Here is a 23,258-nt window from a genome sequence, read left to right on the forward strand (position 1 = left end):
GTACAATGAGGAATGGAATTCTTGATTTTATCTAATTTTAAGCGATTCAAAAAAATTTTTTTAATGTTTATTCATTTTTGAGAGAGAGACAGTTCGTGAGCAGGGAGGGGAGGGGCAGAGAGAGAGAGAGGGAGGTACAGAATCTGAAGCAGGCTCCAGGCTCTGAGCTGTCAGCATGGACCCCAACGTGGGGCTTGAACCCACAAACTGCAAGATCATGACCTGAGCCGAGGTCCGCCGCTTAACCGACTGAGCCACTCAGGCGCCCCTTAAACGTGTTAAATTTGAGTAGCTGCACATGGCCATTGGCTCCCCTGCTGGAGGCACAGCTCTGGTGACTGAGGTGAGCCAGAGGCCTCACTGGCTTCTCTTCATTTCGGTAACGGGAGAAGTTTAACGAGAGCGCTATTCCCTGCCTGGACAGTTGTCAGTAGCGAGCAGAAAAGCACGAGCCGACGCCTCCGGGAGGCCTGGAAGTCTGTGTCATCAGCTTTGCCCACATCGTGTCATGTACGTCAGGGGGACCTTTCTTTTTCTAACTTGAGAAGTGGCCTCACAGAACCACACTGCTTGGAAGGCTCGTCGAGCCGCGCCAGCCATGCCTCTGTGTCCCCACGGCCTCTCTGGGGTGGCTCTCACCACTCCTCCCACCCACATGGGTCTGGCCCAAGTCAGCACAGCAGCCGTGCTGCGCACCGGCCACATTCTACAGCTCAGAAGTCAAGGGGCAGCACCGCCACACGCAGGCACAAGTGGCACCGGCATGGTGCCCTGACTACGACCCGTGCGACCCTCCCATCTCCTGGGTCTTGAACGGGAAGGGTCTGCGGGAATGTTGAGAACGGCCATGATTTCTAAGTTCTTCTGAAGCCCATGGTGGTCACTGTCTCTCTCATATGTCCTGGGTTCCATTTGGGGCCGGGAATTATTTCCAGATACTCCTGAAATGTTGTCTTTCAGTGATCATTAGCGATGGTTCACGAAAGGCAAAAAGCAGAAAACCAATTCTTTTTTTTATTTTTTAATGTTTATTTATTATTGAGAGACAGAGAGCTAGAGCACGAGCAGGGGAGGGCAGAGAGAGAGGGAGACACAGAATCCCAAGCAGGCTCCAGGCTCTGAGCTGCCAGCAGAGAGCCCGACGCGGGGCTCAAACTCCTGAACTGTGAGATCATGACCTGAGCTAAAGTTGGACGATCAACCGACTGAACTACCCAGGCGCCCCAAAAAAACAATTCTTTTTAAAGAAAATAGTTTTTTGTGTGTGTTTTATTCATATCAGAAGAGCAATAGTTACTCATTACAGGAAATTGGGAAAAGGCAGAACAGTTCCAAAAGTAAAGAGGAAGTTATGCGTTATCCCAGGACACTAGCACTGCTAACATTCCAGGGTGTTCCACTCTGACTTCATTTTTACGGGGTCCAGGCCTCGCCGCAGTGCTGTCCCTGCTGTAAGTGTGCACGACGCCCTCTTGTTCTTTAGACGGCAAGCTGAACTATTTGCGGTAGAATCTCATGTCTACAATTTACTTAAAAGTATTTCAGTCCAAAAAAAATGATGAAGCAAATAAAGCAAAATGTTAATTAAGTCTAGAAGATGGGACTATGGCTGCTCATTATAATATGTTCCTCTGTCTCCACTTGACATTTTTGCTAATGACAAGAAAGCAGGAGGGAGCCGGCAAGGGAGCCCCTGGCCTGTGCCGGCCGGGCGGCGGGCCAAGCGCGGGCCGTAACCCCCTGTCATTGCAGTGTCGCCAGCACAGTGAAGCACGCCTTGTCCATCTGGCTCAGTATTATCGTGTTTGGCAACAGAGTCACCAGCCTGTCAGCCATCGGCACCATCCTGGTGACGGCTGGCGTCCTGCTCTACAACAAAGCCAAGCAGCGCCAGCGGGAGGCCATGCAGAGCCTGGCTGTCGCCGCCAGCCGAACGCCGGAGGACGAAGTGGAGCCACTGACCACCAAGGACACGAGAGTGCACCACTGAGCTCTGGAAGCCTCCGCAGGTGCCCGGGGCCCCAAGGTGCTGCCCACTGCTGCTGTCCCCCCTCACCGATGCAGACACCCGGCCTCCTTGGGTCAGTGGGGTGCAGGAGGCTAAGGGATGTGCCACCTTCTCTGCTCCTGTTTCGGGTTTTCAGCGAAAGCCAGTGGGGGCTCGAAAAGGGATCCCAGATGTCTGGCTCCTGGGGTGGAACCAGAGTCAGCTGCTGCTGAGCCACGGCCAAATAATGTGAAATCTGCCTCCTGCTGACCCTGTACTGAGCACATGGAGGGGGCTGGGACTCCCAGCCGGCCCGTGCACCCCGTCACCAGCACGCAGGTCTGGGTGCAGCCAGGCCAGGCCCTCATTCCCTCCATGTGTCACAGGTACTGGGGACCCCTGTGAAGCGAGAGCTGCGTCCAGGTGCCAGCAGGCACTGTTGCCCGCTGCTCGGGGCCAGCGCAGAGCGCTCAGCTTCCCGGTGTCGGCCATCAGAGGCCTGTGAGGGCACACTCAGCTCTCAGGCCATCTGGGGAGACTGCTCTGCTGAGACAAAGGGCCGGAGGCCACAGCAGCCGAGGGACCACAGGGCCAGGAGAGTGGCGGGAGATCAGATGGGCACAGAAATCCGGGTCCCTGCTGCTGAGGGCAGGATGTAGGGGCCTTGCCTTCCTGCCCCAAAGCTGCCAGCATCCGACACCACTTAGGGAAAGGCCACTTGCAGAAGGGAGGGGCCCCACCCCTTTCAGGGTCTCCACTGCACTGGGCCCTCCACCCCCCCAGAATCCCAACCCTCACCTGTGGCCGGGGCGTCCGTCAGGGCCCCCGCTGTGGGGATTGCTGGTCCCGGGGGTGGAGGACAGCCCTCTGTGGTGTTGACCTCAGGATGGGGCTATGCTGACCCTCCCTCTTGTTCTCGGGGCCTTTGTGTCTAACAGGCTGTTCTGAGTGGTTCCCTGCAGGTGCCCCTGTCATCACGCAGCAGGGTCAGGAGCCACACCATACTTGGCCTCCAGGACAACGGTGTTAAGGTTTTCTCTCATGAATGAACGAGTGGCGGGAGGGCTGCGAAGAACTTGTGGAATGTTTACAGATTTTGTCACACTGCATTTAAAACGACTGCGAAGTTTTTAGAGAAGGAAACCCAGGCGCGGGTGGCTTCTGGAAGGCATCCTGTACGGCAGGTAACCCGTACCGAACCCACAGCCCGGCTCAGCCTGGCTCTCACCTCCTAGAGCGATGGACCCACCACGCTGGGCGTCCGAGCCTGGTGTCGGGTCGAAGCCCCTGACCTCTTCACCCTGTTCCTCATCCTCCGTCCTGCTGAGGCTTCTGTTCGGGGGACATCCGCTGCCAGCCAGGCTTTAGTGCCTCTCGGCGGCACCAGGCTCAAGCGCTGGGGCGTGTCACGTGCAGCCCAACAGGGAGGATGAAGTCGGCCACACGGCGTGCCCGCTGCGGCTGAGTGAACCAGCCAACACGAGCGCTTCAGGCATGGATGGTTCCCTCATCTGACCCCCACCCCCGTCATTCAGGTCCTTGGCTCCCATCATCTTTTCTCTGGTTTTCCAGTTGGCTTGTCAACAGGAAAATGTATAAAAAGGCCCGCCTGGAGATCAAATCTCTTGGAAACAAAGAGCAATAATTAAGTCTCATTAAGTTCTGCCTACTTGAAAAAGTTTGCCATGATGATGGGTTAAACTGAGGCCTTTAAAACTGAGGCCCTTTTTCTGAAGCTGACTTCCTGTGTCCAGAGGACAGGCAGGTGTGTGTTCGCCTGCATGCCAAGCTCACCTCCACTGTGAAGATGTTTCTCCTGAGACTTTCCCCAGGTTTCTATCCCCTTTCCTCTCTGCTTCCTTCACAAAAAACATGCTTCCTCCACAAATAACACCGAAGAGGACTCACTGGAGGCGGCCTGGGCAGCGGGATGCGCTGGCTCTGTGAGGCCCAGTGGGAAAGGACAGCTTCCACGGGGCCCTGCCTCTGCCCTCAACAATGTGGCTGCTGCGGCCAGCTGCTTGACGGGACGTGAGCAGAGATAGGGACACATCTGTGGTCATCCTGTTGCAAGACTGTCACGCTGGCCTCACAGACATCGTCTTCTCAGTGACCGGATAGACAGCACCTGCTTCTGAGCCTCGTTAGGGACCCAGGTCCGCGTCTCCTGTGGAACCAAGTACCCTGCACACCACATGTGCGCCGCCTCCTGTCACACGTGGTTTTCTGCCGGTTTTGATTTTCCAAATTCTTGGATCAGAGACAAAATGAAGATTTTCCTAAATTATTAGCAAATGAGGTAGTTTCCAACAAAACTGCTTTTGAAACATTTCCTAAGAACACAAGCTGTGGCCAGCACTGCCCTTGCCTGGGGCTGACATTCCTTCTTCTAGGTCTCCGCCCTGAAGCTGCATTTCCAGGACAGCCCTGCCAGGAGACAAACCCATGGCCTGTCTTGGCCATTTGTTTAACGAATGTACAGATATCTGTTTTTCTATTAACTTGTGTAGTAGTGTTTATAGTATGTTTAGAATGCTAGAGTACGTTGCAGACATGCTTGTTTCATTGTTGACACTGGGTGTTGTCACTTACATGGGTCATTTCCTGTGTCCGTGGTCACTGTCCGTGCCTTTGTAAAGAAACACCTCAAACAGGTATCACATTGGCTCATCTGCTTATCTACATTGATACTTCCAAATGTACATATGTCTGCCTTTCAAGGAAACTTCCACTATGAATAGCATAAAAAGATTTTTTTTTGGTTTTAATTTCAGTAGTCATAATTTCCTGCTTATCATTATTAAAATAATCTGCCCTGGAAAGCTGAGGATATTCTTGCACAACCCAAAAATGTGTCTTTAATTTGAAAAAAATAGACATGCTGAATCCAAAGTGGGAAAATACTGCACAAAGAATCCAATGGAGTTGTGCTTGCAGCCCATGCTGGAAATCATTTTCCTGAAACCAGTGGGTTTTGCTTGTGAGTGGTCACTTGGGCAGGCCAGTAGATAGGACAGATGGATAGCATGGCTCTTTACATCTGTCTGGGCGATGTGTTTTCCTAAGGCCTGGAGTATTTTCAGTTTCCCTGGCTTGGAAAAATTAAACAAGGATGCTACTGCAGATAGAACTCTTCTCTTTTTGCCTCTGACCAATGTCATACTAAGGGCTTTATTCTTTCACAAAATCCATACATGCTCTGGTTGAGGCCTCTTCATTTCCTTAGTTTACAAATAATGTCCCAGCTCCCCTGGTGAATCTGCCTATTTCCCTGTGTCCTGGCTGATGAGCCAAGAGCAGAGGTGAGGTGGTGCTGACCACCCTCCAGCTCAGGAGGAAGACCTTCAACTTTGCTGTCCTTGAAGGGTTTCCTCCAGTTTTCCTGAGGGTTCTGATTCGGAGTTTGATGGCCACTGGATCCATGACCAGATTTCCGGACGGAGTGGAAACTGTCCTAACTAGTAGAATCTTTCCTTGTCTTTTTTTGTTTTGAGTAAAACCTGCATTCACCTGATTGGTGATTTCCAGTCTTTGCAGATGTGTGAGCTGTGTCTGAACCTGCCCAGGGAGTGTTATGGGATCCACGAGGAGGGTCACAGGTGACTTCCCCACACTGAAAAACTTGAAATTTTATCAGTAGTTAACCACGTAAGAACCAAGTGACATCTGCTTCATACCAAACAAAACTGTGGAGAACCGCACGTGCATTGTACAAAGTGTGTATAGTGTTTTTGGATTTCACCTGTTTCAGTATTTGGGTAGCTCAGTACTTTCTAGAAAATGGATGTCAAGTAATTTAGTGAGTCACTGTTACGTCTGCTGTGGTAATAAACTGACGCCTCTTGGCTATTTTTGTCTAAATTAAGCCACTGTGGTAGCAACTACCTAGGACTCTGGTTCTCCAAAAATACAATAAACGTTACCGTGCCCGCTGTCGCTGTCTTCGCTGTAACGGGAGAGTCTGTGCTACTGAAATGGTCGCGGGGCGGGGAGGGGGCGGGAGGGGGGTTGTCGCCTTCGCCGTTTTCAGCCTGAAGAGTGTAAAAGAATGAAGGTTTCCCTGTCACCAAGGGCTCAGGAAGCAGAGTAAGAGTGTGGGTTCAGAAAGTAAACATTTCATCGTGGGGAGGAAAAGAAATAATGCCACTGGCCCCTTTTGTGCCCGAATTTGTCACATTCCGGATTTCCCACTTCAGATCCAGGTAACGCGGACGAATGTCGGTCTCCCACCGTCTTCCCTGGGCTGCAGCTCGTTGGTTCACCACGTTCCCGCGGCCTGAGGGGGACGGGGTGGCGAGACGGGACGCTCTTCTAGAACCCTGGCCGAACCTTCGGCGCCAACTGCAGCAACACAGGCGGCCGCAGCCCCAAACTCCGAGCGGCACGCGAGGACGGCGCCCGGACCGGAAGTGACGTACGCGCCCCGGGCACCGCCCCCCCCCCCGTGCGGGCCGAGCCTGCGGCGGGCGCCACCGCGTTGCGTCACCAGTCCGCGCCGACGCAGGAAGTGCCGACGTTACTGGCGCGCGCCGGGCGCTGTTTCTCCTAAGGCTCCGGGACCGGTGGCGGCGGAGGCGCAGGGGTGAGTGGCGGAGGGCGGGGCCGGGCGGCGAGCGTTCGGATCCGGGCGGACCCTGGGCATCGCCTCCCGCCTCCTCGTTCCCCCTCGGCCCGCGCGGAGCTGGGAGTTGAGGCGGCGTCGGGCGAGGACGCCCGAAGCCAGCTCCTGCGGCCCGAACCCCGACTCGTAGCGGCCGAGCCCGAGGGGCTTCTGGGGTCCGGTGCCCCGGCCGCGTCGTACGCTGTGACGGGGACCGCGGCCAGTCTGCCCGGTAGACCCTCCTGAACGCGACCCCCGTGTATGTGGGGTCTCCGGGGCTGAGCCGAGAGCTCTACACGGATGATCTCCCTCCCTAGCGGTGCTGATCTGCGGGGCGGTGTTCTTATCTGTAACGGAAGGGTAAACTGAGGCGAAGGAACTTGCCCGAGAACGATAGCAGCCGCTTTGCGGAGCCCGGGCCTCCCCGTCTGGGAAAACTCGCACCGCGGCGCCCCGAAGCCTCGCTGTGTATCCCGCCCTGGCTCGAGTTTTCTTTCTCTTTGCAGCGTTTTGACTCAAATGGGTGATGAAAAGGACTCTTGGAAAGTGAAAACTTTAGATGAAATTCTTCAGGAAAAGAAACGACGGAAGGAACAGGAGGAGAAAGCAGAGATAAAACGCTTAAAAAATGTAAGCCATGTTTTTTAAGTAAGTGGTTTTCTTAAAGGAGATTTAATTTCTTTGCCCTCGTTTTTCCATTAGAACAACGCTTCTTCGGTGAAGTTCTTTTGTACTTCCAAATGTCGCAGGTGAGCCCAAAATCTATTCTAAAAATTAACAAAAACATTCAGATACTCAGTTTACGTTGAAGACGAATTGATAACATACTAAAGCTGTGTGTAGATTCAGGATCTCCGCGGAGAATAAAGTACTTTGAACCTGAATTCATTAGTGCAATTGGACTAATTTTTCTCATATCATCATTTCTGTGTCCGTGATAGTGTTTCCAAGTATGTCTAGTATAGTAGGAGGCTGCCTCGAAATTAATAGTCGTGTTTTGCGGGGTTTCTGGTTTGCATAATAACATAATCAGAGAAACTTTTGGTAATTTGATACAGAGTATGAACAGAAGTACTTGTTTCTGTTCATCTTAGGAGCTGACGTTTGTTAACTATTTCTGAGTACTGTACGAGGTGTCACAAAGTATTTGGCGTATAAAATGTGGTTTAAGGCTCCTATTTGGCTTATATAAACAACTAACATACTTGGCATAGAGTCTAATATTCCTTGTCGTATTTGCGGATTTCAAGTTTTTCACCTTAGGTTCTGGGTTATAGAGAGTTGTGATTTTAATGCGATTTGAGTGAAAGCTTTTTATACCTCGTAACATTGATCCATTCAAAGTGTACAAGAAACGTTGTTTCTGGATGCTGGCAAGGTTTGATTATCATTTAAAAGACTTTTATCTGTGAGGAAATGACTTTCTCCTTGCTTCTTAGTCTGATGACCGGGATTCCAAGCGGGATTCCCTTGAGGAGGGGGAGCTGAGGGACCACCGCATGGAGATAACAATCAGGAACTCGCCGTACAGAAGAGAGGACTCCATGGAAGACAGGTGGGGAGAAGGTGCACATGCAATTCCCCGTACAAACGGCTGGGTCCCACAACCCCGCTGTGGTCCTGGCTGACCTTCCCCGGTGTTCCTTTAAAAAGTTTGAAGTGGTGCCTTTAGGTTTACTTCACAGTTGAGACGGGCTTTGTGTGGCATCAGCTGTCACCGCAGTCCTCTTGTGAAAAGATTGAATGAGTGTATATTCCTTTCTTTGCAGTTACCCTTCGGTCAAATGAATTTGCTTTCACAAATTGCACTTAAAGAATTGCGTATGTGTGCTGTTAGTGATTACTGAAAGGACTGCCTAAAATTTGCACAGATGAACCACTAGAATCCTGAAGTATACTCGAGCAAGGCCTTTAAGCAGTAGCGGTGCTAGCGAGGCCGGTATTTTCCGACACCCCTTCCCATGCCATGGTGTCCCCTCACTTGTTTCCTTGTCATATCCATCATCATCACCAAATTACCTATCATCAAATAATTAAAGCCAGTCTAGCCAGAAATTGAAGTATAAGGACATACAGGTTGTGAATTCTCCCAACATTTTGGTCATGTAGTCAGTGAAAGATTATGAGTGACCTTTTGAGGTCATTAAGTTTTATTAAAATTGTGATACCTTTTTTTAACAGCTCTTATTGAGGTGTAAATGACAAACTGCATATACGTAAAGTGTGCAGTTTGACATGTTTGTACATGCTTGTGAAACTATCACCATGATCAAGGTAGTGAACGTGGGCGTCATACCCCGAAGGTTCCGCAGAGGGGCATTTTCATTCCATGTACACATTGATTATTCATTTACAATTTACATTTGTGTTTATATTTCATAAGCAGTTTTGGCCTAAGTTTCATAGTTAATAAGGTTTAAATGATTTCAGACTCAACTTTAATTGTATTTTTGAGCTCTGCATTTTTCTGGGTTGTAGAAACTCACGGTGCCCTGATGGTTCTCACATTACTTTCTGAAGCACAATGTGATGCTGTTGTGTCTTCTTTCAGAGGAGAGGAAGATGACTCTTTGGCTATCAAACCACCCCAGCAAATGTCTCGGAAAGAAAAGGCTCACCACAGGAAGGATGAAAAGAGGAAAGAGAAACGTAGGCATCGTAGCCATTCAGCAGAAGGGGGTACAGAAGCATTTATTATATTTCTTTGTATCACGTCCAAGTATAGGTCTGATTCCTGTATCATAATATGCTGTCTTCTCCAGAGCACAATTAAAAGAGAAGAGAAAGTAAAATCTTAGCCAAAAGCATACATTTTTCCATAGATCATTCTGAATAGCTATTTATTTTCCCTCTATTGTTTTTTATCTCTTATTACATTGTTTTGGGCTAGTTTGTTTAAATGTAATGTTGTCTTTTTTTTTTTTTTTTTTTTAAATATTTTTTTTATATATTTTTTATTTATTTCTAGGAGAGAGAGACAGCGTGAAGAGGGGAGGGTCAGAGAGAGAGGGAGACACAGACTCGGAAATAGGCTCCAGGCTCTGAGCTGGCAGTCAGCAAAGAGCCCGAAGCGGGGCTCGAAACCAAGAACCGCGAGATCATGACCTAAGCGAAAGTCGGACGCTTAACCGACTAGGCCACCCAGGCGCCCCTAATGTTGTCTTTTTTTAAATGTATGTTTATTGGGGCACCTGGGTAGGTCATTTGGTTTAGTGTTGGACTTCAGCTCAGGTCTTGATCTCATAGTCTGTGGGTTCGAGCCCTGCGTCGGGCTCTGTGTGGACAGCTCAGAGCCTGGACCCTGCTTCAGTTTCTGTATCTCCCTCTCTCTCTTCCCCTCCCCCACTCGCTTTCTGTCTCTCAAAATAAAGACGTAAAAAATATTTTTTTAATGAAAAAAATATGCTTATGTTTGAAAGAGAGCAAGACATAGCATGAGTGGGGGAGAGGCAGACAGAAGGAGAGACACAGAATCCAAAGCAGACTCCAACCTCTGAGCTGTCAGCATAGAGCCTAATGTGGAGCTCAAACTCCCAAATCATGAGATCATGACCTGAGCAGAAGTCAGACGTTTAACTGACTGAGCCATCCAGGCGCCCCATAAATGTTGTAATATTGTCTTAAGTCAACAAATATAGGGGATTTGTATGCAATTTTTTAAAGTTTATTTATTTTGAGACGGAGACCGCACATGCAAGCTGGAGTCGGGCAGAGAGAGGGGGAGAAAGAATCCCAAGCAGGCTCCGTGCTGTCAGCACAGAGCTGGACACAGGGCTCTGTCTCACAAACCAGGAGATTATGACCTGAGTGGAAATCACAAGTCGGATGCTTAATCTGCTGAGCCACCCAGGCATCCTTCCGTTATAGTATTTTTAATAATAAGTTTTTTTCCTAGCTTAGCATGATTGCGAGAGTATAGTAGGTAACACGTATAACACACAAAATATGTGTTGACTGTTTTAACAGTAAGCTCTTAGAGTTTTTAGGGAGTCAAAAGTTACACATGGATTTCTGACTGTACTTGGGGGTCAGTGCGTCAACGTTGTATTGTTCAAGGATCAACTATAGTCTAATTATAGCTTAATACAGAAAGTTACAGTTTTATTCAGTGATAACCATGTTATTTTTTCCCTCACTTTGAGGCTTACTGCATAGGATTTTAAGTTTTCATGTTCTTTTGCTTTTTTAACATAAAACCGTGATTGTTTCTCTGAAGTCATTAATTTAATGTTTTCTTCTTTACTAGTATTTTTTTGAAAAAAGTTTTTAATTGTTTTAAATGTTCACATTAAAATTTTTTTTTAATCTTTTATTTATTTCTGAGAGAGAGAGAAAGAGAGACAGCGTGAGCAGGGGAGGGTCAGAGAGAGAAGGAGACACAGAATCTGAAGCAGGCTCCAGGCTCTGAGCTGTCAGTGCAGAGCCCGACGCGGGGCTCGAACATACGAACCGCGAGATCATGATCTGAGCCAAAATTGGATGCTTAAATGACCGAGCCACCCGGGCGCCCCTAAACGTTCATATTTTAGAGTGATAGAGCAGGAGTGGGGGAGGGGCAGAGAGCGTGGGGACCCAGAATCTGAAGCAGCTCCAGGCTCTGAGCTGTCAGCACAGAGCCTGACGCGGGGCACGAACTAACGAACTGTTGAGATCATGACCTGAGCTGAAGTCGGACGCTTAACCAACTGAGCCACCCACGTGGCCCAGAAATTTTTTTTAATCTTTTAATTCGTTTTCTTAGAGTGTGTGCACACAAGCAGGGGAGGGCAGAACGAGGGGGCAGAGGGTCTGAAGCAGGTGCTGCACTGGCAGCAGGGAGCCCCCGATGTGGGGTTCAAGTTCATGAACTGTGAGATGACCTGGGCCGGAGTCAGACACTTACCTGAGTCACCAGGCGCCCCTTCACTATTTTCGGAGTAAGTTCTGGGCGTCGGCCCCTCGCGTGACCCGCTCTTTCCGTAGGGAAGCACGCTAGGGCGAAGGAGAAGGAGAGAGAGCACGAGCGCCGGAAGCGACACCGGGAGGAGCAGGACAAGGCCCGGCGCGAGTGGGAGCGGCAGAAGCGGCGGGAGCTGGCGCGGGAGCACTCCCGGCGGGAGAGGTGCGTGGCGCTCGGGGGCCTGAACCCAGCGCGGCTGGGGCCGGCGCCCCGTCAGAGCCGTTTCGATGCACACACGGAACCCAGTAGAGAAGCACAGATGGGGCAGAAGTGGTTTGAGTCCACACCGGGGCGCAGTAAACGTGGGCTGGTGCCAACCAAGGGGCTTGTCCTAAAGGGGTTACGTTTTTACTGCATCTTGAAGACAGAAATCGGTGTGAATTTTCCTGAGAGGTGATCGTGGAGGGAACGGAAATATGTGTGTCGGTTTCCTCCGGGTGCAGGCTGGTGGGGGAGGTCCTCGGGAGCCAGGTCATTCTAGCGGTTGCTTGAGGCCCCCTGGAAGAGTGTGATTTGGGCCTGATGGAAGGCGCGTTGCTGGTGGGAGCTGGAGGTCTGAGAAAGGAATTCAGACATAAGGAGTGCGGTTTGGGGCCAAAACATAGCAGTAGGGAGGGGAGGGGCGGGAGTCGAGCAGGGAGAGATGATCTTCCTCCATCTGTCAGTCGATGCCGGGGAAGGGGGAGGAGGAGCTGTAAATACTTCTGAGCTTTTGCGTGAGGATGGGCCATACCTTGTGAGAGGAAGGTGGTCCGCGTGCACTGCGCTCACGTTACAGCGTGGAGTAGGCCCCTCTCAGATTCAGGCCATTGCACGCATTGAAATTCTGACACAGTCAGCACCCAAGAGAAGTCTGTTGTAGGGCGACTCGTCCGGTCACTGGGCAAGTATTTTTTGAGTGCCTGCTCTGTACCAAGCTCTCTTCCAGGTGGTCCAAGCGAGGAAGACTAAGGAAATTTATCGCTGAGGGTTCTGTAGGTCACAGCAGAAATAGACTGTGGTTCTTTCAAACAAAACAAAACAGGGGCGCCTGAGTGGCTCAGTCGGTTGAGCGTCCAACTTCGGCTCGGGTCATGATCTCACGGTTCGTGGGTTCGAGCCCCGCGTCGGGCTCTGTGCTGACAGCTAGCTCAGAGCCTGGAGCCTGTTTTGGATTCTGTGTCTCCCTCTCTCTCTGACCCTCCCCTGCTCACGCTGTCTTTCTCTCTCTCTCAAAAATAAATAAAACATTTTTTAAAAATTAAAAAAGAAAGAAAGAAAACGGAAATCCCAAAGGCCTGTTAACAGTTGTGGAACTGAGGCACGTCTCCACATACATCTCTGGAGGCTCAGATGCCCAGGAGAAAACCTCTGTTTAGCTCTCGCTCTGTTCATACGGGCTGGCTGTGACCACCAGGCCACCTCCGTGTGTTGAGATATTTCCAGAGAAAGCTTGGTGGCTGGCCTGCTGCAAGGAAGGGAGAGGTAGGAGGGTAGATGGTGCCGACGTTGCCAGCAGCCACGGCCGAATGACACGGGCACGGAAGAAGGTGTGACGAGAGCCTTTGTTCTCCCGAGGAGGAGAGAGGAGGGGAGCTGCCTCCTAAGGTAAAGATCGCAGGGTGAGCTGAGCTTTGTGTCCAGGTTCACCGCTAGCACGTGAAACCCCCACGTTTGCCAGGCGGTGCTGACGGTTTAGGACCGGCTGATGGCACAGCCGTGCGGACACCGTGGTGATCCCGAGGAAGACAGACCCGAAAACAAAAAGAAACATGTGGAAAAAAACCAGCAGTGGCTGCACTCTGGTTGGAAGACAGAGTTGACAGACTTAGCACAGCACGTTACCAAGCCAACACCAACAGGTGAGAGGAAAGATCAGAATCCACAATTGCTACGGTTTGTTTGAAATGTCTGATTTTCAACAAAATGTTTTGAGACCTGAAAGAAATGGGAAAGTATGACTTCCTATTAAGAAAGAAAAGCATCAGTGGAAATGGAGTGTTCCATATTAGCAAGGGACTTGAAACGGAGCAATAGAAATTTGTTTTCTGAAGAACAGAGACGACTGAAGAAAGATGACTAGAGCCACAGATCTGTGGCACAGCATCTGTTTTACAAACACCATGCAACTCGAAGTACCAGGAGAGCAGAGGGACGCGGCACAAAGATACCTTCTTAAGTAATGGCTGAAATCTTCCCAAATTTGATGAAAAACAGTTATCTACGTATCCAAGAAGTTCAGTATCCCAAGTAGGATAAATACAAAGACACATCACAGTTAAACTGGTGAAAGCTAAAGAGAAAATGTTGAAGGCAGTAAGAGGGAAGATCTCTACATGGAAGGGGGGCTTCAGTGTGACTCGTGGCCAGCTTCTCATTAGCAGCAGTGGAGACCAGGGGCACCTGGTGGCTCAGTCAGTTAACCATTCAACTTCAGCTCGGGTCAGGATCTCAGTGGTCTGTAGGTCTGAGCCTTGCGTTTGGCTCTGTGCTAACAGTTCAGAGCCTGGAGCCTGCTTTGGTTTCTGTGTCTCCCTCTCTGCCCCATTTCTATTCATTCTTCCTCCCTCCCTCCCTCCCCCCCCCCTTCCTCTCCCCTCCCCACCAAAACATTAGCATTAAAACAAAAATTATTTTAAAAAGAAAGAAACTGGAGGCCAGAAGGCAATGGAATGGCATAGTCACGCTGCAGAAAGAAAACCTGCAACCAGGACATCGGTATACAGCAAAACTGTTCTTTTTTTTTTTTTTAATGTTTTTATTTATTTTTGAGAGAGAGGTAGAGACAGCGTGAGCAAGGGAGGGTCAGAGAGAGGGATTTACAGAATCCGAAGACAGGCTCCAGGTTCCGAGCAAGCTGTCGGCACAGAGCCCAATGTGGGGCTCAAACCCACAAACCGTGAGATCATGACCTGAGCCGCAGTCAGCTGCTTAACTGACTGAGCTACCCAGGCGCCCCAGCAAAACTGTTCTTCAAAAGTGAGGGGAAAATCACAACTGGTGGACTTCATTGTTAGTAATACCTGCCTTAAGGAATACTTGAGGGCAGGGAGTGGGGGGGCAGCACTTGGGTGGCTCAGTCGGTTAAGCGTCGACTTTGGCTCAGGTCATGATCTCACTATCCATGAGTTTGAGTCCCACGTCAGGCTCTGTGCTGACAGCTCAGAGCCTGGAGCCTGTTTCAGATTCTGTGTCTCCCTCTCTGGTCCTCCCCTGCTCACACTGTTTCTCTCAGAAATAAGTAAAACATTAAAAAAAATTTTTTTTAAGTGTTGTTTACATTGTGTCTGGAAACCACACTCTTTTGGATTGGAGACTAAGGAGAGACCATTGAAACATGGTGGCAGCCTGGGCCAAAGTTCACTTTTATTTATTCTTTTAACGTTTATTTGTTTTTGAGAGACAGAGCATGAGTAGAAAAGGGGCAGAAAGAGAGGGAGACACAGAATCTGAAGCAGGCTCCAGGCTCCAAGCTGTCACCACAGAGCCTGATGCGGGGCTCAAACTCAAACCGCAAGATCATGACCTGAGCTGAAGTCAAATGCTTAACCAACTGAGCCACCCAAGCACCCCAAAAGTTCATTTTTAAACACAGCTACTTGTCAGTACGTATGACAGGCGATATTTTTATGAGTATGATTTTTTAAAAACACATTCTGTGCAGTGGTTTTTATCTGCGTTTTATATAATTATATAACATTCGTAATTTAGTCATTAGAAATGTACAATTTGAATGAATTAAGTGTACCAGAAACAAACGTAGAGTGATTTCAAAATAAGCAAAAGAAGAGAGATTGTGTATACGTTCACCAAAAAAAACCCCCCAAAAAACCATGAAAGTAAACACATGGGAGAAGACGCAACAGCACAGCAGCCGCAGCGCGAGCAGCTCGGTCAGCGCCAGCCAGACGTCAGCCGCGCTGAGGCGGGGCTGAGTGACAGGAAGGGACATGGTAGACGTGTATGCGCTGCTCAGCAGAGTCCAAAACTATGATGCAATAACTTGACAGTTGAAAGGAGATACAGGCAGTTTCCTCGATTATACTTGGAAGTTCCGGTACCCCGCTCTAGTGTTGATAGCACGAGAGAAACCAAGGATATAAAAAATTTGGAGAATACCCTGCACCCTTTCAGTCTGACTGAGCTTGCGTGCGGGACCCACCCACAGCTGCAGACTACAGTTTCAAGTGTATCATATGTGGGCCACACATGACAAGTGTCAAATAGAAGAGAGTTGCAGTGGTACAGAGTATGCCCGTTACCACGAAAGAAGAGATCAACAGAAAGAAACCTGGGAAAATTCTCAAAATGTTTGGAAATCCAAGGACACATTTCTGGGCTACGATAGTCCCACTACACAAAGCTCTCCCATTTCTGACTAACCCATGGCCCAAAGAGGAAATTAAAAGGAAAAATAGAAAATACTTTGAACCGAAGGGAAACAAAAGCAAGGCACCAAAAGTTAGGGGTGCACAAAATGCTGGGCCCAGAGTGAGCTGTTTTAAGCACTGATGCCAGTAAAGGAAGTTGTCCAGTCAGCGGCCTGAGCTTCTTCCCCAAGAGGGCAGGAGAAAGAAGCAGACTCAACCCAAAGCAGGCAGCAGAAATGTCCAGAGGATTCCAAGCAGACAGAGAGCAGATGGAGGGAGGGTGTCTCAGAGCTGAGCACATGTGGGCGTGAGAGAGTAGGTCATGTGATGGGAATGTTTTAAAACTGCCTTATCGTGGTGGACAATTTCATAAATTTATGAAAAATTGAATTCACTGTTTGGAATTTTTAAAATTTTTACTAATTTTGAAATAGTCAAAGAGATCTGCGAGCAGGAGAGTGGCAGAGAGAAAATCTCAATCAGGCTCCGCACTGTCAGTATAGAGCCCAATGCGAGGCTCGAACTCCCTAATCCTGAGACCATGATCTGAGCTGAAAGAGATGTTTAAACGACTGAGTCCCCCAGCTGCCCCTCGGTGGTTAGATTTTATATGCTAAGTTACAGGTTGTATTTTGACTCTTCCGCGTTTACGGAACAGCGCTAGAATCCCAGCCTTCCTCAGCGGTAGCCTCTGAGGGGCCTCAGCTGGTTCAGTACCAGTGACCATCCCACAGGCCTTGTTCCGCTTTCACCATCGTCTGCTCGTTGCTGGTTTGTTTGTTTTTGTAATAGCTTTTCTGGTTGGACTTGGACATGATTCCAATTCAGAATGTGAAAATTAACTGATCGGTTTTCAACGTCTGGCCGCTTTGTCGGGTGCCCGCCGCGCACACTGTGGCCACGGGTGGTTCCTGCGCCTCGGGCGAGTCTCGCCCCCTTCGTGAGGCAGCCTTCCCCGCTGCCCCTCGGACGCCACACGTACGCACTTAGCTCCACACCAGGCCACGCTGGGGATGTGTTTGCCGTAGGGTAGTGAGAGGGTAGGACAGGGCCTGTCGCCCAATTCTACCTCCCCCTCCCCGCCTTCCTCGGGTGGGCTCTTCCACCCCCTCCGTAGCCCCTGGACACGCCGTACCGCCGTTCATACTTGGTAGGACTGCTAAGCAGAAGCCTTCTCGAACCAGTGGGCCCATTCCTCACGGGCAGTTATCTCACTGTGCCAGTGTTTTGCTGTCTTCTGTTGCGGCTGTCGGGCCGTGTGCACGTGTGTATTCTAGCTTTGGTTTGCACAACCTACGTGGGCGGTTTATAAATTTGAGCAAAAAGCACTTGAGGTAAAAAAGAAAACTTTGTGTTTGTGGAGAGAGACTTGGCCTGTGTCTGTTGCAGGGACCGCCTCGAGCAGCTGGAGAGGAAGCGGGAACGAGAACGCAAGTTGCGTGAGCAGCAGAAGGAACAGCGGGAACAGAAGGAGCGGGAGCGGCGCGCTGAGGAGCGGCGCAAGGAGCGCGAGGCCCGAAGGGAAGGTACGCGTGGGCGCGCCCTGTGCTTGCGGTGATGCGCCCGTGGGTGACGCTGCGGGCTGAGCGCTCTGGACTGTGGCTGAGCGAAGGGGGGACAGACTGTGAGGCTCGGGAGTGGAGTCTGACCGTGCAGTTCCTTGCCGAAGAAGGCACTAGTCGCTTGAGGCCTGAGGCGCGGGTGTGCGGCCGGGGCGTTCCCGGGCCTGGTGCCCGACGGCCGTGGGGCGGCCCCGGCTGGAAGAGGTGGGTCGCGGCCCCTTCCTTTCTGGCCGGTAGAGTGTAGAGGGCCCACGCGCGTCCTCAGGACGCCTCAGTCTCCAGGCCTCTCTCGCCAGAGCTGTTCGCAGGTGCAGCGGGTTGCCGTCAGCGGGGGTAGGGGTGAGATCCGAGCGAGGTGGGGCTCCCCGGGGAGAGGGTGCTGCCAGCACCGCCTCCTGTGTTCTGTTCCCCAGTGTCTGCACATCACCGGACCATGAGGGAAGACTATGGCGACAAAGTGAAAGCAAGCCACTGGAGTCGCAGCCCGCTGCGGCCTCCGCGAGAGCGGTTTGAGCTGACAGATGGCCGGAAGCCAGGTGAGCGCGCGCAGCCACTGCCTGGAGGCCCGCACGGTGCGGTTCTTGCTCGGGGTCGTTATGCACGAAAGCTTTTGTTCTGCACAGGGAGGTGGCGTGCTTCCGTCTCACGGGACAGGACCGTTAACATTTGCGCGGAGCACACTTGTATCTGAGCGGAAACGTTGGTTACGGGTCTCTGAGAGCTGTTTTCCAGCCGCGGGTGGCTGAGGGGTTTAGCGTACGGACTGAAGTTCATCTCTGTGTGAAAGATCCCGCGCCGTCTTGTTTATCGTAAACACGTTCACCTTTGATGGTTTGTGTCACAAGCGAAAGAAGAGAAAGTGGAAGAGAGAGACCTGCTGTCCGACCTGCAAGACGTCAGTGACAGCGAACGCAAGACCAGCTCGGCCGAGTCCTCGTCAGGTGAGCGCGGGCTCCGCCGCCCTGAGGGAGGCCCCCGTGGTCCCTGCCTGCGGTCACTTGCGGCCGTTTTCCTCTGAAGCGGAATCAGGGTCGGGTTCGGAGGAGGAGGAAGAGGAGGAGGAGGAAGAGGAGGAGGAGGAGGAGGAGGGCAGCAGCAGCGAGGAGTCGGAGGAGGAGGAGGAGGAGGAGGAGGAGGAGGAGACCGGCAGCAACTCGGAGGACGCGTCTGGACAGTCGGCCGGTGAGGAGGGCGCCGGGCGTGACAGTTTCGTTTGCCGGGCTCTGCAGGCCGCCGGGGTCGCGTGGACACACAGGTCTCCAGGCGGCAAATGCCTCGCCCCCGGAGACTCCGCCTGAGCCCCCCAGACGGATCATTTACAGTGATTCTTGCTTTCCGTTAGCTAAAGCAGCCCCTTGCTTGTGCCCGCGGAGGGTCTGAAGACCCCACGTCAGCGCGGGGCCCGCAGCCCCGCAGATCTGAGCAGACGCCTGCTCTCTCTTGCAGAGGAAGTGAGCGAAGACGAGATGAGTGAGGATGGGGAGCGAGAGAACGAGAACCACGTCCTCGTTGGTGAGAGGCGCCCCGGCGCTTGGTCTTGTCCCGCGTCCGTTTAGAGCCGGCGCCTCAGCCTTCCTCCGGGCGCCCCACAGGCACAGGCAGCTGGTGCTCCGAGAGACCCCGTTCCCCGAGCACCGCACCGTTGGCTGCCTGCGACCCTGGGGGGCCAGCATCCCGTACTGGGGACTGTGCTGACTGAGTGTCGCCGTGGCTCAGACGCTGCAGGTGGCTGGGAAGCGCCGGCCGGGGCCCCGCCTCTGAGCTCGGGTCCAGCCCCAGGGCCGTCCCCTTCGGGTGGACACCAGCAAGGCCACGTCCGCGGGGCCCGACAGGAGCTCTGCGGGTGCCGCCTTTGAGCTCGGTCTCCGGTCGGGGGCTCCCCGTGCACGTGGCCGAGCTGGCGAGCCCCCAGACCCTAGGGCCCTCTGTCCAGGGCGGTGGAATACACACTTGCGCACAGCATCCTGGGGTCGTTCTCGTGAGGCTCGCTTCCCCTCCGCCCCCACCGCCGAGCGGGAGGGGGGACGATGGTTGCTTATTCTTGGTTCCATAACTGGGTTTAACTTTTGAAGTTCCAGAGTCCCGATTTGACCGAGACTCCGGGGACAGTGAGGACGGGGAGGAAGAAGCCGGCGAGGGCACTCCACAGAGCAGCGCCCTGACGGAAGGGGACTTTGTGCCCGACTCTCCCGCCTTGTCACCCATTGAACTCAAACAGGAGCTGCCCAAGTACCTCCCTGCCTTGCAGGTCAGGCGTCCCCCCCACGCCAGGGCTGCTTCTGCTGTGTGATTACAAGCAAGCCTGCTGGCTGAGAGCAGGGGTTGGGTCCCTGGTGTGGGCATCTGTCACCCGGGTCACCAGGGCCGTGGTGGTGTGGTTGGTGCAGTGGGGGCTCCTGTCCTCGGTGTCATCTTCGCACGGGGCAGACAGGCCAGTCCTGGCACAGAAGGATGCGCCTGGGACCAGCTCTTCTCCATGTTGGGTGTATTCTGTAGTCAAAGAGCACGTGCTCATTGAAGAAACCGGAGAAGAGGGCTGCTCCTGGCCCCACCACCAGACACATCCTGGGGCTTCTGGAGACTTCTGGGCAGGATTTGTTCCACTGGCCTGACGTGGGTGTGTGGGCGGCAGAGCCGCCGTGTCCTCAGGGCAGGCTTCCTTCCAGGGCTGTCGGAGTGTGGAGGAGTTCCAGTGTCTGAACAGGATCGAAGAAGGCACGTACGGGGTGGTGTACCGAGCAAAGGACAAGAAAACAGGTGGGTGCTGGGCCGGGGGCCCCCCAGAGGGGGGGGCGGGCAGGACCCGGCTGGCACAGAGCCCGTCCCTGTTTAGGAAGGAACTTGTGCTGAAGAGCAGTGTCCTTGGGGGCACCTGCTGCGCCAGCCCGGGCCCGGAGCGTTTGCTGTCCGCAGCCCCACCGGCGCCCGTGCGGGTCTAGGAGGGAGGCTGGCCGTCCTGGCCTTCGCGCCCTCGGTGTCAAGGTCCTCGAACACGCACTTCCGACCCTCCTGGGAGCCTTTTCTCCCCAGATGCCCGGCCGTGGCCTCGCCTTACCTGGCCGCCAGCAGCTAGTGACTCGTGGGCCCCTGAGCAGTTGACTCTCTGGTGCCCGTGGAGGCCCAAGGTCAGCCTGACCGCGAGGCTCTGCCGCTCGCTTGTGACAGCGGGTGCCTCTGCTCCGGAACGGAGTGCTAGCGCCCGCAGCTGGGGCTTGCACCGTCCGAGGGGCCACCTGAGGTGCTCAGCCCCTGGTGATTGTGTCTGTCCTGGGATGTCGAGGTTTGCTGGCAAATCACAGTAGGGGTAGAGAGAGAAACAGGAAAACTTTGCTTAGCTGTTTCGGACAAAAGCCGCCTGCGTCTGTCAGACCACAGATTTGGGCGTTTTCATGGTGCTGACGTAACACGGGACTTTCCGGTGCAGAGTAAGAGCCGCTCCCTACATCCCGGTGAGACGTGTGTTCTCTCAGCCCGTCTTTGAACTGTTTTCAGATGAAATTGTGGCTCTGAAGCGGCTCAAGATGGAGAAGGAGAAGGAGGGCTTTCCAATCACGTCCCTGAGGGAGATCAACACCATCCTCAAGGCACAGCACCCCAACATTGTCACCGTCAGGGTGAGGCAGCCCCGGCCTGTGCCCCAAGGGTCCCTGCGATTCCTGCCCACCGTGTTGTGCAATAGTTGAGCACTCGCCTCCCCAAATGTCCGCCCCCCTAGGGTCGTCGCACCTAGTAGGTAGCAGCTGTCCCCAGCGGCTGTGCCCCGGGAGCCCGCGGTTGGTTGCAGGGCCTGGAGGCGAGCTCGGCACCCACAGACCCGCTCTCGTTTGCTAGGAGATCGTCGTGGGGAGCAACATGGACAAGATCTACATCGTGATGAACTACGTGGAGCACGATCTCAAGAGCCTGATGGAGACCATGAAGCAGCCCTTCTTGCCAGGTGGGGCCTGGGACACGGGGGGGCCAGCCGCAGGGGAGGGTCTCCCACAGCCCCGATCTACTCCCACAGGCGTCTGGCCCTTCGGCCGCCCAGGGTGCAGGCGGCATGTCCCTGGGGCGGAAGGAGCCCTGAGCGCCCCGCACCACGTACACACATGTGTGTGCGCACGTGCGTGTGCGGGGGCTGTGCCGAGGGGGGAGCGTTCCCGGGATCACCACAGCCCGAGGGGCCTGGGTCCCGCTGAGGCGGGTAGGTGACCGGGGGCGCTGGCCCGCTGCCACGCAGGGGAGGTGAAGACACTGATGATCCAGTTGCTGCGCGGCGTCAAGCATCTGCACGACAACTGGATCTTGCACCGAGACCTTAAGACGTCCAACCTGCTGCTGAGCCACGCCGGCATCCTCAAGGTGAGCCCCCGGGGCGCCCCCACGGGCGCCTGGCGCCCGGCCTCAGGGCCCGCCCACAGCCCGGCCTCCGTCCTCACAGGTGGGGGACTTCGGGCTGGCGAGGGAGTACGGGTCTCCTCTGAAGGCCTACACCCCGGTCGTCGTGACCCTGTGGTACCGCGCCCCAGAGTTGCTGCTCGGCGCCAAGGTGAGTGCCGGGACGCCGGGGGGCCAGCCTGCGCTCAGTGCCCTCCCCCCAGCCCCCTGAGTGTGCCCCTGGCCCCCCAGGAGTACTCCACGGCTGTGGACATGTGGTCGGTGGGCTGCATCTTCGGGGAGCTGCTGACCCAGAAGCCGCTGTTCCCGGGGAAGTCGGAGATTGACCAGATCAACAAAGTGTTCAAGGTGGGTTTGGCTCGCCTGCAGGGCACCCGGACCAGACCTTCCCTGCGGGCCGTGGCTGTTACACTGAAACTCTCTCTCTCTCTCTCTCTCTCTCTCTCTCTCTCTCAGGACCTGGGGACCCCCAGTGAGAAAATCTGGCCTGGCTACAATGACCTCCCTGCGGTCAAGAAGATGACCTTCACCGAGTACCCCTATAACAATCTCCGTAAACGCTTCGGGGCCCTGCTCTCAGACCAGGGCTTTGACCTCATGAACAAGTGTGTGAACCTACAGGTTGCGCCCCTTGGGCCCCGGGCCCCCCCCCCCCCCCACCTGGGGGTGCCAGCTGCCCTTGTTCTCCTAGGTTCCTGACCTACTTCCCTGGGCGGAGGGTCAGCGCGGAGGACGGTCTCAAGCACGAGTATTTCCGAGAGACCCCTCTCCCCATTGACCCCTCGATGTTCCCCACGTGGCCCGCCAAGAGTGAGCAGCAGCGGGTGAAGCGCGGCACGAGCCCACGGCCCCCCGAAGGCGGCCTGGGCTACAGCCAGCTGGTGAGGGGCAGGCCGGCAGGTGGGGGGGGGGGGGCCAAGGCGGGGCCAGCCCAGCCGGAGCCCCACGATGCCACTTGCTCCGCAGGGCGACGATGACCTGAAGGAGACGGGCTTCCATCTCACCACCACAAACCAGGGGGCCTCGGCCGCGGGGCCCGGCTTCAGCCTCAAGTTCTGAAGTTCGGCGCGGGGCGCACGTCAGCCCTGCGGGTACCGACCAGCAAGGCTCAGTCGGGCCCAGGGCAGGTGCCAGAGGCAGCTTGTGGGTCCAGACCGAGGCCCGGCCCTGACTGGACGCAGCTGCAGGAGGCCAGTGTGGCTGCACATCTTGACCTCACGTCTCAGACTGCCTGTCTTGTTTGCTTTTCCAACATTTCATTTTTATCTTGGCTTGTAAATTTGTAGAATTAAATCACATTTTCCTTGTTGTGGGAGGAAAGGCTGTATTCTTCCGGATGTGTCAGACTCGCCTTGGGAAGAGGGGGCTTCTAGGTGGCTGGTGTGGGTGGACACACACCCGACACACACTCAGCATGGTGACAACCGGGGGCTGCACTGTT

At 53.6% G+C, this 23,258-nt stretch overlaps 2 protein-coding genes across 9 annotated transcripts in view; both read left to right on the forward strand.

Moving 5' to 3' along the window:
* LOC120242538 (solute carrier family 35 member E2A) overlaps positions 1-5,923 on the forward strand; it is a 28,798-nt gene extending 22,875 nt beyond the window's left edge. For 4 of the 5 annotated variants that reach the window (XM_039248347.1, XM_039248349.1, XM_039248351.1 and 1 more), the window contains exon 10: positions 1,753-5,923. In XM_039248347.1, coding sequence (XP_039104278.1) covers positions 1,753-1,990 — 238 coding nt within the window. In that variant the 3' untranslated portion in view covers positions 1,991-5,923. The remainder of the gene's footprint in view (positions 1-1,752) is intronic. The other variant, XM_039248348.1, reaches the window with a different exon arrangement.
* A 540-nt stretch (positions 5,924-6,463) lies between these two features.
* LOC120242532 (cyclin-dependent kinase 11B) lies at positions 6,464-23,137 on the forward strand. Of its 4 annotated transcripts, none has more exons than XM_039248329.1 (20): positions 6,464-6,569; positions 7,094-7,217; positions 8,027-8,142; positions 9,139-9,266; positions 11,550-11,688; positions 17,265-17,401; positions 17,851-17,973; positions 18,283-18,378; positions 18,458-18,619; positions 18,884-18,949; positions 19,510-19,685; positions 20,104-20,194; positions 20,930-21,051; positions 21,269-21,374; positions 21,660-21,781; positions 21,861-21,968; positions 22,049-22,165; positions 22,274-22,422; positions 22,509-22,698; positions 22,784-23,137. In XM_039248329.1, exons 2-20 carry the CDS (start codon positions 7,107-7,109, stop codon positions 22,874-22,876), a joined length of 2,352 nt encoding a protein of 783 aa, XP_039104260.1. In that variant the 5' UTR covers positions 6,464-6,569; positions 7,094-7,106; the 3' UTR covers positions 22,877-23,137. The 4 variants fall into 4 exon arrangements, with proteins under 4 accessions (XP_039104260.1, XP_039104262.1, XP_039104261.1 ...); XM_039248331.1 differs by having other exon boundaries at positions 9,139-9,236; XM_039248330.1 differs by lacking the exon at positions 6,464-6,569 and adding an exon at positions 6,661-6,846.
* Positions 23,138-23,258: the final 121 nt, after the last annotated feature.

Source organism: Hyaena hyaena, unplaced genomic scaffold, assembly GCF_003009895.1.
Source record: "Hyaena hyaena isolate Hyena2069 unplaced genomic scaffold, ASM300989v1 scaffold_308, whole genome shotgun sequence".
NCBI lineage: Eukaryota > Metazoa > Chordata > Mammalia > Carnivora > Hyaenidae > Hyaena > Hyaena hyaena.

Excerpts from the sequence above, each read along its gene's own strand:
- LOC120242532 (XM_039248329.1), top strand. The coding sequence starts at position 7,107 with ATGGGTGATGAAAAGGACTCTTGGAAAGTGAAAACTTTAGATGAAATT. Across the intron at positions 22,166-22,273 it reads AGATCAACAAAGTGTTCAAG|GACCTGGGGACCCCCAGTGA; the intron begins GTGGGTTTGGCT and ends TCTCTCTCTCAG. Across the intron at positions 22,699-22,783 it reads GCCTGGGCTACAGCCAGCTG|GGCGACGATGACCTGAAGGA; the intron begins GTGAGGGGCAGG and ends CTTGCTCCGCAG.